Genomic DNA, 15,469 nt, shown 5'->3' on the forward strand with positions numbered 1-15,469 from the left:
ATGTGTTTTACATCATGGCTCATGACAGCTTTTCCAAACGATGTTGTTCTGTTTTAGAAATTTTGAACAGTTTTTGGACATTGAAATATTTTCTTTATTATTATTGTTTTGTTTTTGTTGTTGTTGTTGTTGTTTTTTTTAGCAAAAATAACAAACATTCCCAAGCTCCAGCTTTCAAACTGTGAGTATATACTGCTTTTCATTGTCTTTGTTGTCTTAGTAAACTGAATATCTCTAGGTTTTGAACTGGTAGTCAGATAAAACAAGTCATTTGAAGTTGTTACTTTGGGTTTTAGGAAATTATAAGAGATTTTTTCCACCGGTTTCTGTCTTTTTAAGTAAACCAGATAATAGGATGATTAGTCAGTAATGAAAATAATTATTAGCTGCGGCCCAAATCTTCAGGCAGACCTTGGTTTCTATTTATTTCCATACAGAATGAAAAACAATTAGTAGACCACTGAAATTTGCTTGAAGTGTATAAAGCCTTGAGTCTACATAACTCAATGAGTCAAATGTTTGGATCAAACTAAAGCAAGTTTCAAGAGTCTGCTTAATGATTTTCATTCCAGTTTCAGCCATACCTGTGCACATGGCTTGCAGTTAAGATGCTATAAATTACAATAACACCGGTATGTTTTTTTTAAAGTGCCAACTCATTGTAAGATCATTTCAGTATGGTCACAGATTCATCTGTTCTGCAGATGAAAAGCACCATAATGTACCATTTTTAAAGAGTCAGAAGAATCATCTCAAGTGGGGGAAGCGGGTGTTACATAAAAATCACACAATCTATGGAGAGCCATATCAGGTCAACTTTAACCAGGATTATTTGCTAATGGAGTGAGATGGTGGATTAGGGCAAACACATGATTCTCTGCTCTGTCATGTGACCAAAAAACTATTAGTGGACATCAACATAGAAGAGTCAAACGTAAACATACAGTAAGGCTCATTTAAAGTAGTCTGCTACATCCTGGCTACATGCAATCAATGTGGATCAACAGCATCTGGCATCAGGTTAGCAGGTTGTCAAACACATGGAGGAAACATCTGTCCAGAACACTAAACAGAGCAGACAGTACATGGCAGCAATGTGACATGTGTAAAATTACTATTTTTGTTCATCTAGTGTTGTTGTGGTAAACCAAGGTTTTCCAAGGTTTGTCAGCTGGAATCTGCATCTTACAAAGTTTTGCCCCTTGACTTTACAGTCTCTAGGAAGGTGTGATGTAGGGAGGAATGACAGGGAGGCCTATGACAGGGATGTGTACAGAAATAGAAATGAGCTATTACCCAGCCTTATTGAAAGATATTGGGTTGTCTTCCTGTGGGCAGACAATTCAGCATCTGCTGTGTTGCAACTGGAGAGCCGAGCGGGACAGAATCGGTTTTTGTGAACTGCGAACGCCAAAAGTCTGTGGAAAATAGCCGAACTCTGACACAGCAGCTGCTAATTATTTTCTAATCGACAGCACAATGGACTTACCATTGTACTAGAGTTACAAGAAAATCCAAGTGCAGCAACATATTACTCAAGAGTGAATAATCTCTGAATATATGCAGTGGAATTAGTGTGAGGACAGTGAAGAAGACAAAAAAAAAAAAAAAGAAGAAACAGCTGATAAGGAAGAAGCGGCAGCCATCCTGTAACAGGACTAAGCTTCTACCACATTCATGGCATACCCCCTCTCCCTACCCCCAAAGGCGACTCTATGTCTGATCTAGTCGTCTCCTTGGTGACACAAACACTAATCCCTCATTATGGGATGTGGGCTGTAGCCCCGTTTTTTTTTTTTTTTTTTTTTTTATTCCCATATCACACCACTCCAAACGGAGCAGATTACTGTAATCTGGGAACACTGGAGCAGACAGATTAGATTAAGCTCATTACACACATAAAATATGGGAAAAAGGGGGTTAAATACACCTCGGTCCATGGGTTAAACACACTTCAGAGCAAGCACACACACGAGCACACACACATTTTTTTGGTCATCAATGGACACCAAAAGACTCTTTGAGCTGGTGTCAAATGTAAAATGTCAAGTCTTCGTACAGATCTCTTCACCAACAATTATCAAAGATGGAAAAAAAAAAAGAGAGAGAGAGTATGGTCAGTAAAGCTGTACTGTAGAAGCAGTTTTCTGTAGTGTCTTTCTTGTTTAAGTGCAAATAAGGCTGCCTCTCCCTTAGCTCTTTAACAAATATGAATTCATTCTTCAATATGTGTCCCTTTGAAGTTACAGATTTATTCTCAACTATTGTGGCAGGCAATGAACCACAGGTGACACAAGGTATATGATCAACTGACTGAATTAGCTGCTTGACTCATGCAGTTGTCATGGGCATGAGCAGCACAGGATCATGCTAAACGTGCTTAAAGTATAAACTGTAGTGTTTGTATTATGAGAGTGTATGAGACGGAGAGAGATGTGATAACAGTACTCCAGCCAAGCCTCTGCTCCCTTTTCCTCCTCTTATCCAGTGCGCTTCCTTCTCAGCGATTCCAGCTGAAGCAGACAGAAAAGGAGCACATACATTGTACATATGCATACGTGAGGACGATAAAACATTTATGTTGGCAGTACGTAGCAGCCCTTACCTCATTCTCTACTATCTTCAATCTGCCCAGTGCATCCTTCGCAGCATCCTATAAAAAAAAAGAATAACTTACTTGACACAAGAACACAAAACACACACACACACACAGTGAGCAGCAACAACCATTCAAGTAACAGTAAACCCTGACCCTGCACTCACTCTGTTGCCTTGGCTGGAGTATTTCTTCACAGAGTCAGCAAGTCCTTGGGTGAATCGCTGCAGCACATTTTCATATTCTACACATGTGGTGAAGGAAAATGGGGTTTATATGCTTCAGAAGTTGCGATGTGTTAGTAAAGCACATACGGGTGTACATTCTGTTTGTGTGTGTGTGTGTGTGTGTGTGTGTGTGTGTGTGTTACCCGTCAGCAGAGCAGGAGAGGCTCGCTCCAGCTGTGCTTTCTGCCACTGCAGTCTGTGCATGACCTCTTTGTGTTGACTGATGAGGTCAGACGGGGGATCCCGCCGATTCTTTCGACACTCTGCAATCTGAGAGACGGGCGCAGTGACTGACGAGGCCTTCACGCCTTCGGGCCATTACGAGACTAAGAGGACGGGATGTTGCGGACAGGCTTAGACCGCACAAACACACACACATACATAAACACACACACATACCTTTCTCTCCAGCCGCTCCCTGTCATAGTTGAGGAGGCTGAAGCTGTGGAGTTTGTACTGTGGAGGAGAGTTGTTGGGATGACTGTTCCTGCTGCTCGCTTCATGTCTGGGTTTAGATCGAGGAGACGGAGCCTGATTCAAACAAACACACACACACTGAGACTTCACTGAACTGACACACTCAATATATGTTTGTGCCAGTGGCGTTCGCTTTTATTATTCTGCATTTATCGGCCTTGCAAAGGGGGTTGAGGGATGGCGGCGTTTTATTCAGATTTAGAGCAGCACCTCACGTCCTGACTCAAGTCCGGGTTCTGCCTGAGGAGTGTTTACAGCTGTTAAGAACAGCCACACTTGAAGGCAGGGTGAAGAGCCTGCTGTCATAAGTCAGGTTTGCATCCAAATGTTTATTGATCTGTTTCCATTGTGCTTTGTGGCATTTTCTTATTATGGATACACCAACTTGTCCACCTCTGCTAAGCATCAAACCTTTTTTTGCCATTTGAGACTTGTTTTAGTATTTCCACTCCATTTGTTTAAAAAGTGCAACTTGAAAATGCACATAAAAATATGTGAATGGACGCACACTTCAGTTGGGGGATAAAGATACACACTTTGGAACCATTTCTACCTGAAGGCATTCATGGTGCTGCACTTAGCTGAACAGAAAACCCGAACGACAAACTCTACTCACCCGGTCCTTTTGTTTCTCTGGAGGAGAAAGGGATGAGACTGGATCGAGTACCAGCCACTTCTCTGTCACTGGGTGGAACTCAACCCCTGATAAAGGCTCTCTGATCTTCACCTTCACCTCCAACTTGCCGCCCGTGGGTTTACGTCCATCCACCACCTATGAAACAAGTACACACTGTTAGACAGACCAGGTGTGTACATGTGTGTATGCATTTGTGCTTTCGTGTTACTAACACATACCTCTATGATCTCTCTAATGTCACAGTGGTTTTCTAGAGCCTCTAGCTTCAGCTGAGCTGTGCCCACTACTTTGTCTGTCTTAAACAAGCCTCTGTAAACACACAGAGGAGAATACATCGGATGAAGGCACAGAAGACATGACATTTTCAGCATAAATCATGAGGATAAACAGGGAAGCTTTTGCCTGTTTTTTTACCCTTTGTGGATGATTTCAAACTTGATGCCTTTGGATTGGACGACTCGTTTAAAGCCTCGGTGCGAACGGTTGATGCTGAGTTTGAACTGCTCTTTAAACTCTGGACTGTTGGTGTTCTTTACTGTGCTGGTTTTGTCCCTCTGAGCTTCCTCCTACACACACACACATAAATGAATGTATTAAAACCTAACTGGATATAAACACAGTGAAATATCCATAATCGCTTCACTGAGTGTGAAAGATTCTTACCGCACTGGGAAAGGGAAACTCAAATCTCACACTTGCATCCAGATCGTTAGGTGAGACACCTGAAGGCAGAGAGGTAGGTGTGAGCACACATGCACATTGACACATTACTTCCTGGTTATTTCAAAGACTTGCTTGCCTACCCGAGGGAGCTGGTAGGTTGATGCCTCTGATTATGTACAGTGACAGGTCATTAAGTGTCAGGTTGGAGTGGATCCTACGGAACAAACACAGGAGTCATGACCAGCATCCAGGGTCAGCATCAGGAGTGACAGACAGAAACCAGTCAGCATCACCGAGAGCCAAAGGACTCTGACTGCTGAATGAGTCACTGCCAGAGTCACCTAGCTGTTAGCTTGGTATGATACTGGAGCCGAGCCAGAGTGAGTCACAGTGAGTCACTCTGACTCATCCACCGCTGTAGTCAGGGAAAGCAAATCTTTTGTTGTCTAAAAAAAAAAAACCAAACTTATTTTCAAAATTAAACAAATGATAAGTGCTGAGGATTAAATCTAAGGGACAAGTCTCACAGTGTCTAATAAAACACAAAGATTCAAATTTTCTAAAAAAACAGTAAAATAGATATTGTGATGATCCATTTGATCTATTGATTGATTGATTATTATTTTCCATGTTGAGGTGGGACACTGACATAATCACAAAGTGCACATCTAGAAAAAAGGTTCAGAAACTGCTGGCATCCTTTAGCTGTCGCAAACGAAGCAACAGTAAAGAAGCAAGCACTGGTCATTACACAAGAAACTGAGTTATACTAGATTTTTGAGGCAAATGTGTCAATATTTGTGAGTTTTATAAATCTAATCTAATAAATCTAACAATGTCAATGATCTTCTTTTGACATAAACACATAATATTTTGACAGGGATGCTGTAAATCAAACTTAGCCAAACATTTAACAGTTAAATAAACTAAAATTACTATTTAGTGCTCTCTGTTGAATAAGATATGTGACGGCAACAACTTCTGCTACTTCTTAGGTTTTAGGGGGTGCCTGTGTAGTTTATAAGTAAGTAAAACAACAATTTGGCTTTTTATTGGGCATTAATAAATAAACAAGACTAAGCATCTATAGTCCAGCAGCTCTGTGAGGCTGGACTTAGCTGAGCTTTGAGCTAAGTGCTGCAGGACAAAGTAAAATTTAGACCTGATGTTGGCTTTACCAAATGTCATGGCAATCCATCCAATAGTTGTCAAGATATTTCACTAAAAGCTGAAAATATAGTATTCTATGTTCTGCATTAAAACACATTTTATGAGTTTATCACTGACTTCACAGAGTTGAAGGTCCTCTCCTCTGTGCGGCACTTGGGGACTGGGTGGCCTTTGGCGTGGGCATTCTTCAGTATCTCTATGTTCTTCATACACTCGTCAACTAGCTTCTCAAACCTGGTAAAAGACAGAGGTGCTCATACATATCTCATACTGAGGTTTGAGAGATGGTTTTTATCTCTTTCATGTCTTTTATGTCATCTGCGAAAATAAAATTTGTGTTCAGGCAATGACCAAAAAAAAAAAAAAAAAAAAAATAAGGAAGCATTACAGGGATGCCAAAAAGTGTAATATATTATATGTGGCACGTGTGACAGTTAAATGTATGTGCAAATATGTGAAACAGATTTGAAATGTGCTAAATATGCAGTGTGACAATGAGAAAAACGCTCTGTGGAACGAACGAAAATCACACTGTGTCATATCCCACAACTGTGTTGAAGTGCTTAGTTGAATAAATCAATCAGTATATCATCGAAAGATAATTAAAATATACATCAATCTGTTAAGTCATTTAGTGATTGAAAATGTCATATTAAATTTTTTCTTCTGAGAATTTGCTTATTTTCTCTTTTTTCCTAAAATTAATTTCTCCATGTTTCTGACTGCAATTGTTATTTCATGTGTGATTTTGTAGAATAAATGATCAATTAATACGGAGGACGTGATGTTTTTTTCTGGCTGTTCATGATATCATGATGAGAAAAAAAACAATATTGTTAATTGAGTCACAGTTGCATTTATCTAAATTTCTAGCAACAGAAAAGAGCAGGTGTTCCGCAATTCCACAACGTACCTAATTCAATTAACACACATCCAGACATACAAATGAGACATGTCTCTTACTTCAGAGCTTCAGCGACATTGCCCATGAGTGTGAACTGCTGAGAGCATCCCAGACATTTCTGTAGATTGACGTACAGAACAAAAGAGGGCGTGGTGTCAAAACAGACAAAAGCCAAAGACAATAAGGTACAGATCATCTGAAAAGTGAAAGATTAACTAGAAAAGTGACAAACAAGCTTTAAGGGCATGATCTTAAACACTGTTTTATGTCAACATCAGTGTAAGTTGGTCACTGATGCACAGCAAGATTTTGGAGGTGCAACTCTGTAGGAAATGTGCAATTCCTGACCTCGTGCTGTTTTCGCAAAAGATCCATGAGGCCGTGGTACTGTTCACTGGAGCGAGGGGAGAGAGGAGAGGTACGGGAGCGAGACAGCGAGTAGTTCTCCTCACTCACTGGGACGCTGGGAATCTGTCAGGAAGGAGACAATTACAACTGCGGTGAGAAACAGAAGAATTTCTGAAGACGTTTTAAAAACCTGAGACATAAAACAAGAACAAGTCAGCGGTCAGAGAGCACTAACTTCTGAGGCCAAACAGATCTCCACCTTGCTGTTCTGCCAAAAGACATGCAGTCACAACTCAACAACCTCAATTAAAAGCTAAATTGATTTTTTTGACCCTACACGGTTTTCTGAAGACCAGCTCCAGCTGGCACTAAAATGTAATCAGCTGGTCCTCCGTTTCCTACCTGCCTATCTGTCCACCAGAAATTCCGAATATCTGTTTCTTAGCTTCTCTGATATGCTACTGACTGACAAGGAGACAAACTAACAGAGGCACCAGCATAATATTCTTGGTAATTACACTGTGGGACTGAGTCAGAGGGAAATACACAGGTTTTATAAAGCAAAGATGTTAAATAAAAGTGAGGCAAAATGAAAGAATGCCATATGGGAGAAGTGGCGACTGTATGCAATGTGTATAGAGGAATGATGCTGAACATATGCAGATAGACACACATACACACAGTATGTAAGTAGAGACACATACACAGAAGGTGAGACCATGATTAAACCCTGCGTTTCCTTCCTTTCATTTTCTATTTTTATCACATTTTGTGTTATTCACACGTTACGTATTCAGATTCTCCTGTGACAAACACCGATAAAACACACACTTGAGAATATATTTATAACCTTGGTTATATCAACAGGCAGGCCAGACTTGGCAGCGGTGATCATGGGGTCCAGTCCCTTGGCATTTCTGAGGTGCTGCGCTGCTCCTGTCATGTCCTACAAATAAACAAACAGCAGCAGGTGAATCAATCAATCAAACGACAGCAACAAGCAACAAGCAGCTGTGGCAAAGATATGTACAAACACACAAAGACAGAAGGGAATGTAAAGCAAAGAAAAGAAGAAAGGTGATTAAAAAAAAAAAGTCCACAGTTTACCTTCATCTGTTTGGAGTGTAGTGCTGCACGCAAAAATGCCTGTCGCCTTAGCAACAGGAAATCCACTTGCTGCTGGGCTACAAGGATAATTAAGAGAAAAATAAGTGAAACTCTGCCTTGTGTAACACTCAAACATTTATGACACATTCTGTATGTGTAGGCAGGCAGCACATGTCCGTGCACAAACCCACACTGAACACACCTTTAGGTCCCAGTTTTGGAGCTGAGGAGCCTCCTGGGGCCTGTGGAGCTGGAGACTTAGCTTTCTGGACAGGTGGACGCACTGCAGGCTGCAGAGAAGGAAAATATGAGGTGAGGATCATTAGACAAAGACATCATCAGACAGACAAAGCATAGCATTGTCCTCTTAAAAACTGCTACAGCTTGAGATGTTTGTGAGCTTGATTTATCATTTTCAGATATTTTATAAGTCTTAAATATATTTAACACAGAACTACAGTTTATCTAAAGTACCACATGAATATATTTGATTACAAGCACAAAGCTGATGCAATAGGCAGGAGGTCCAGTCGAGAAAACAGTCCTGAATCTGGCATGACGCACAATAAAGTCTGGTCCAAAGGCAATCAGGTTCCTTGGCTGCACAATAACAATTGGACAATGTGGACTGGCCCTTTTTTGTTTTGTTTTGTTGTTTTTACCTTGGCAGCCTCTGTTGGACCATCCTCTTCTTCATCTTCTGCGTCTGCATCCTGATTAGCTATTTTCATGGCTGTTTCCAGGACACCCATGATGTTCTGCTGACCCCCCTCTGAGCCCTGAAGTGGTGGACAGCCTACACGAGCAACACACACACACACATGAATTAACTTCGTAGCGCACCCAAGAAGCAAAACCTGAACTGAACCTGGATTCAGAAAGTTACCTGGTGGCACAGGTAGATCCGATAAGTTGACAGGTCGCCCAGCTTTATGAGCTCTGATGGCATCCTGGTATTGCTGTTAAGAAAGGAGGAGATAACTGATCATTCTCTTATTATTAGTATTGTCTGATGACCTCCCCAGTTTTTCATCCCCACCCCACTCAAACACAAACTCAAGTGGGGTCACCCATAATAAAGTGCAGCTTTCCTGCATTTAAAAATAAACAGAACAAATTAACAATACAGTACTGACAGAAAGTACAAAAGCGTTAACTCCCACATGGAGATCAATGTCACCAATATGCTTCCACTCCTACAAAAGCTATATACATGCCCTGCAACTATTTGTCATGCTTTCTTTCATTGGCTTGTCTCCATGTCTTTGTTTTATCCATTTACCCTGCCTCAGTCGAATCGACTTCATTCACAGGTTTCCTATTTTTCGCACAGTGTCAACGCTCCTCAGAGAACAACACACACGTTATTGCAGGTTATTCTAGTAGGTGAAATGAGCAATAGTAGTAGTTACAGTCAAAGCAACAGAGCCTATTTCCAGTCACAATAAAGTGAGTCACACAAGTTATTTAGGGAAATAAGCCAAACACACCACCAAACAGCAGAACACAGAGCCATATGGCACATCACTGATACGTGTATTTTTGAGAACATCTAATGCCTCATTTGATTTAGCTTCAGCTGTAAGTACACATTATAAAATGTTTATTGGAAAACATTTCTCAATAATATGTTTCAAGTATATTTAAGGTGGATGGTGTATACCTTGACAATGCGTTGGTGCATGCGAGCCTTACGATCATCGCCTTTGCTCTTGGCGCCCTCTGCTGCTGACTTGTAAATGTCCATCCTCTGCTGCAGGGCTTCTGCCAGACTGCTGGGAGCAGGCAGGTCTTTGCAGGGAGCACACACACATACACAGACTTACTTTATTTTTAAATTCAATAAATTCCACTTTTTTTTAATCATTTGCACTATGCTAACTAGTCAGAAGAAGAGATCAGGGCTACTGGAGTCTTACCTGCAGTGGCCACCTGGGTGGGTGCAGGAGCTGCTGGGGCAGCAGGCTTGGAGGAAGACTGAGCAGGAGGAGGAGGTGCACGGTGTTCTGCTACTACGTCTCCTGCAGATCAGACATCAGTGGAGAGTTCGACATGGGATATTATTACTGAGTTGTAAACATTCATTGCGATGGAAGAAACCTGTTTTTATCTTCAGAATTGGTGCAAGATTAAACAACTTCACTTTCAGAGCCATTACATGTATGGATGGCAGGAAGATACAAGATAGAATAAGAGATACATAAGAGATTCTTGAAAATATAACACACTTTGTCTTATCAGCATTCAGCAGAAGTCTGAGGCTCTGCAGAGGTGTCTGAAGAACATTACAGGCAGACTGTGAGCAAGAACTGGTTTAGAGTTGGAGTTGCGGAAGAGTCATGTCCACACAAAACTGTATCATCGGTCTAAGAATAGATATTATAAGTGTGTGCTGGAGTAATCATATTATTTGTACAGCTTGTACATAATAATGGAGTAAGCAGTGTGGATGAGTACTTTGTGCCTCTATGAGACAGATATGGATGAAACCAGTATAAGCATGATCATCCAAACTAACACAGCGTAATTTGTTTAGTAAAATGCAGCATTCAGCTGGATCAAAAGTGTGACAAAGGTCAACAAATAACGTGTGTGTCAATTAATGTGAGTGTTAAAGATGACGAACAAGAAGCAGTCACACTGACAAAGAGGCAGAGAGTGAAAAAATAAGGGAAAAGTCAGGGCTGCTTTATTAGTATTTAAGGACTTGTATGGCCTCTCTGAATTTATGTGAAATAGTTTTAAACATTGGTTTATAATCAGTTATTATTTTATCAAGAAATATAATACGAACCAAATAAGGCTTCTGCGGGTGAGTAATCGAGACAAAATTAAAAAAAACTGTGAGCTTAGTTTGCCTTCTAGGAGATGACACTGACCAGGAGGGGGAGGTAGTGCGTTCAGGTCTACCGGTTCGCCTCTGTCCAGTGCTTCCACCAGCACGTCCAGCTTCTGCATAAATGAAGGTCAACATTATTGTGATCAACGTTCTCTAAGAAGCCTTATTACATAAACTTCACGCTGACAGAAAAAGACTTTTTCAAGTGATACAACTGAGATTTAAACTGAAAGTTTATGTTCAGTGTTGGGGGAGTAACTAGTCGTGACAGAGTTAGATAATTAAAGTGAAACATGTACTTGCAGTCAGTTACAGTTACTAAAAAAATATGTCATTCAATTACAGCTACTAATCAAAATACTGGTGATTACAAAGGGTTTACATACCAATGTATTCTTTTTGGTAAAAACATTTATTATTATTAACATTATAACAGGGTAACTAGTAACCTGTTACCCATTACATTTCAAAAATAACCTTCTTACCTTGGCAGTGAGGTAGTGTTGTTTGGCCTGGTCAATGTCCCCGCTCTGTTTAGCGTTTATGGCAGCCATCTTATACTCCCTCTGTCTGGACAACACTGCCTGTTTCAGTCCTGAATGGAGTGAAGGCATTAAAAAAATAATGTGGTGGCTGTTTGTTGTTTTTGATAATGATGGTTGTTAAACAGCTTAACTAAACAATCAATATGTTAATCCATGTAATATAAAATACAGCAAGTGAAAGTACTGAATCTAATGAAGAAAAGTGAGCAACTTTTGAATGGTAAACTTTTGAACAGTAAACATATATTTACTGGAAATAGAGAAGTGTTTCACACTTCTGTGTGAGGCACAAAAGGAAGTCAATTCAAAGGGATAATCAAGCAACTAATCCATCAATCAACTAATTGTTTTAGCGATTGTGTCCAACTTGAATGAATAAATGACCAATAATCATTAAATCCCTTTAAGTAAAATGAAGAAATCACCACATCGTTACTCTCATACAGTGGTAAGAAAAAGTAAATTAACACTCTGGAATCACCTGCATTTATGTGTAATTTTGTCTTAAAATACGATCAGATCTTCACCTAAGTTACAATTATGAACAAACACAATCTATTTTAACTAATAACACACAGATCATTGTTCTGTCCCTGATCATATTGAATACACCATTCAAACTTTCACAGTGTAGGTTGGAAAAGTCCAGTCAATGAAATAAGATTGGAGGTGTTGCTTAGAGCTGCTATGACTAACTTAAATAAACTGTCTGACTTAAAAAAAACACTGAAACATTTTAAGTTAACTGTTCACAAGAATCATGCTCTGCTGTGAAGCATGCCTCACAAAAAAAGGGATCTCACAAGATTTACGATCAAGAACTGTTGATTGGCATAAAGCTGGAATGGGTCAGAGAGTCATCAAGAAGGCGCCCAGCTAAGATGACTCCAAAGGCACACAGCAGAATGATCAATGAAGTGAAAAGGTCCAGAATAACAGACAATCATTGGAGCTGGCTAACATGTCTGTTTAAGGGCGACAGGACGCACTTGTTTCAGGCTATTTTTAACAAAGGAGTTTAATGTGTGTGTTCAATAAAGACATGATTGATCGTGCTTACCTGTGTGCTGTGCATCAGGCTGGCTGGGGGTGAGTGGAGAGATTGCGGGTGTTTCTGGAGTAGTGGCAGCAGTAGGCTTTTGGGGTGGGGTCAGATGGTGTGGCTTTGTATTAGGGGCTGTTGGCGGAGCCTCCCTCAGAGGTTTCTGATTGGTGGGAGGAGAAGGCATCAACGCCGGCTCTGGCAGTTCTCGTTCCTTGACTGATTCAGGCGCTGCAGTGACATTGGGGTTTCCACCAACAGCAACAGGAGGCGGCATCTCCTCCTCGTTGACTGGTTTTCCTTTCTTGACAGAGGTTAACATGGACTGCAATGTCTAGGATTGAAGAAGAAGGGAATCGTGAACACGTGTCAACATTACAGTGAATTCAAAGGTGAATTTTAACAATATTTAGTTTTACATTTGTATAAAAAAGGCACACAGAAATTTCAAAACATTCGAATGGAGGTAAAGTATGGTAATTATGTTGTACTGAGGTTGTGTAAGATTTCCCCCTTTCCTCCTCCACTCTACCTTTAACCCGCGGTCATATCTTCGAACTTTGCTGGTCTCCCCTGCAGCTTTGGCATTAGAAATGGCAGTTTTATACATTTCAATTCGTTCCAACAGGCGGGACTCCAGTCCAGTTGCACCACTGGGAGCAGCAGGAGGAGAAGAGTGGGATGTGACGCTCACTTTGGGAGCAGTAGGTGTGACAGCAGGAGGGGTGGGAGCAGGGGTTTGTTCCTCATCATCCTCCAGAACTTCATTCAGTTCTGCCTACGTACGGAGACACAGAAGCACATACAGTTAAGACAAGAATCTTGACATTTGCAATTCGACAGCTAAGCTTAGCAATATTATATTAAAGAAGGGTTGTGACTCACAATATTTTTATTACTGATTAATCAGTAAATTATTTTCTCAATTGTTATATCTCCTTGGACCCCAAAATAACATCTTCAAGTTGCTCTTTTTGTACAATGAAAATATCACTAAAATATGGAGATATTCCATTTGCTATCAGACAGTACATGATAAAGAAAAGCAGAAAATCCTTCATACGGGAGAAACAGGGACTAGCAAAAAGCATAAGCATTTTTGCTTGAAAAAATAACTGACAAGACAGTTGTCTGTTAATTTACTGTCAGCTTATCAACAAACCAACTAAGGATTAGAGGGGTGGGAGTGTGTTACCAGCAGATCTTCATCATCCAGATCTTCGTCCCCTATTTCTTCATCATCCAGGTCTTTCATGCATAGAGCTGCCATTCGCTCTATTTCAGCCATGTGAACGGGAGCTGAACAAAGACAAATATTACAGGAGGATCTAAATCAGACACAGATTTTGGCAAATATTCCTAGCATGTGGACAAGGAAAAAAAGGAGGAAAAACTGTGGTTTACTCTAGAAAAGAAATGAGAGACTCTTGTCTTTCTCACCTCTCCCTTCACCTTTCTTCCCTTGTGATCTCCCTCCTCCTCCCCCTCCCCCCACCAGATTCAGCAGCTCTGCCTCCAGCTCTTCATCATTTCCCTCATCATCCATCCCTCCATCTGGGGAAAGGTCAAGGAGCAGTCCCATCTGAGGCAGAGACAGAAGGACAAACAGGGAGACGGAGGATAGTGTTGATTATCATACCTGTTGTTGACAAATAAACACGAAACATCATTCACACATCTCATTATCAGACATGACGGGTATTACCTGTTTGGCTCGCGCTGCCCCTTGACCCCGGGGAGGGGGGTTCCGACTGCGACTCATGGACTCTCACTACCTAGATGTTAACGCCAGGGAATAAATTAATAGAGGCTGTGGAGAAAAGAAAAAAAAGAGAGATGAGATGAGCATTAAGCACGTACTCGACAGTCTCTCCGGTTAGAGTCAACGCTTTTTGTGCCATTTTGTGTTATATTTTAAATAGTTCCAACTGTTTCGTATTGAGTTAGCGTCACTGCTAGTGTTAGCTAACAGTTACATACAACAACATATAACACAGTTCTCACTGCTAATGAATGTGCAGGCAGGCTATTTCCCCCCTTAGCCTCACGTACCGTACCGTGCTGTCAGTTACAGCTACTCGTGTCGGTTATTCGACTCGAATACTGCTCAGAAACAATGAGGGAAATAGCAGATAAATGTACAGAGATAGACGTGTTTTAATGTTTAATTCGAGCTGTCAAAACAAGAACGGTAAGCTGTGGAATTTACTTCCTACATTGCGTCTCCAATGGCAACGCACATCGCGCTTTACGGCTAGACGACACACGCCCATTACTGACGTAAACCTGGACGTAACGTAACGTAACGTCTGTGCAGTCCACGGCTTAGGAGGGTAGTCGTAGTGTGACCGTGGGAAAACAAAAAAATATCTGTTAGATACTTCAAATTAATTTAATCAACATTAATTAATTTATTTGAATCTCAGCAAGTACACTCAGCATGCAGGTTGTACTTTCTTCATTAAGTGTAACTTTGTTGATCTTAGCAAGCTAATAAATACATTTAGTGTATTGAAAAAAAAAATCATAAACAATTAGTAATTAGCTATAAGCTAACCATCAACCACAACAATGGGAAACAGTACTTTGGGAAGCTACATGTTACATTTTTCACATCGCCTTTCATTAAATCAACTTCTTTTTCTTCCTTAGGAAGAGGAGATAGCCAAAGGAAAGAGGAAACTCAACAGCAGTGGTAAAGGAGATGCCCATGTCGCATAGTATGGACTTGATATAGCTCACAAGATGACAAATTCAGTTTGATGTACAGTGTGTTGCTTCACTTTATTAATAACATGGCAGCTTGAGTGTTAAGCTGCTATAGTGATTCCCCCTCACAGTCTTGGATTAATTGATTTGGTCCTTCTGTTTTAAGACAGCTTAGTTCCACCGCAGCCTCAGTCACTCAGGTCGA

General features: G+C 40.7%; 1 protein-coding gene across 5 annotated transcripts; it reads right to left on the reverse strand.

Moving 5' to 3' along the window:
* Nucleotides 1-1,787: 1,787 nt before the first annotated feature.
* On the reverse strand, nucleotides 1,788-14,768 carry cc2d1a (coiled-coil and C2 domain containing 1A). Of its 5 annotated transcripts, none has more exons than XM_041036122.1 (28): nucleotides 14,613-14,768; nucleotides 14,261-14,365; nucleotides 13,996-14,137; nucleotides 13,751-13,854; nucleotides 13,088-13,333; nucleotides 12,574-12,889; nucleotides 11,454-11,563; nucleotides 11,009-11,081; nucleotides 10,049-10,150; nucleotides 9,793-9,920; nucleotides 9,016-9,088; nucleotides 8,792-8,925; nucleotides 8,332-8,419; nucleotides 8,130-8,206; nucleotides 7,873-7,968; nucleotides 7,023-7,145; nucleotides 6,734-6,792; nucleotides 5,888-6,004; nucleotides 4,741-4,814; nucleotides 4,601-4,659; nucleotides 4,352-4,503; nucleotides 4,156-4,246; nucleotides 3,917-4,072; nucleotides 3,223-3,354; nucleotides 2,967-3,093; nucleotides 2,764-2,840; nucleotides 2,606-2,653; nucleotides 1,788-2,513 (listed from the first exon to the last, which is right to left on the reverse strand). In XM_041036122.1, the coding sequence occupies exons 2-28, from the start codon at nucleotides 14,315-14,317 to the stop codon at nucleotides 2,481-2,483; spliced, it is 2,994 nt and encodes a 997-aa protein (XP_040892056.1). In that variant the 5' UTR covers nucleotides 14,318-14,365; nucleotides 14,613-14,768; the 3' UTR covers nucleotides 1,788-2,480. The 5 variants fall into 5 exon arrangements, with proteins under 5 accessions (XP_040892056.1, XP_040892059.1, XP_040892055.1 ...); XM_041036125.1 differs by having other exon boundaries at nucleotides 14,008-14,137; nucleotides 14,608-14,768; XM_041036121.1 differs by having other exon boundaries at nucleotides 14,608-14,768.
* Nucleotides 14,769-15,469: the final 701 nt, after the last annotated feature.

Source organism: Toxotes jaculatrix, chromosome 4, assembly GCF_017976425.1.
Source record: "Toxotes jaculatrix isolate fToxJac2 chromosome 4, fToxJac2.pri, whole genome shotgun sequence".
NCBI lineage: Eukaryota > Metazoa > Chordata > Actinopteri > Toxotidae > Toxotes > Toxotes jaculatrix.

Excerpts from the sequence above, each read along its gene's own strand:
- cc2d1a (XM_041036122.1), bottom strand. The coding sequence starts at position 14,317 with ATGAGTCGCAGTCGGAACCCCCCTCCCCGGGGTCAAGGGGCAGCGCGA. Across the intron at positions 8,420-8,791 it reads GTCCAACAGAGGCTGCCAAG|CCTGCAGTGCGTCCACCTGT; the intron begins GTAAAAACAACA and ends CCTTCTCTGCAG. Across the intron at positions 4,815-5,887 it reads AGGACCTTCAACTCTGTGAA|GATCCACTCCAACCTGACAC; the intron begins GTCAGTGATAAA and ends TTTGTTCCGTAG.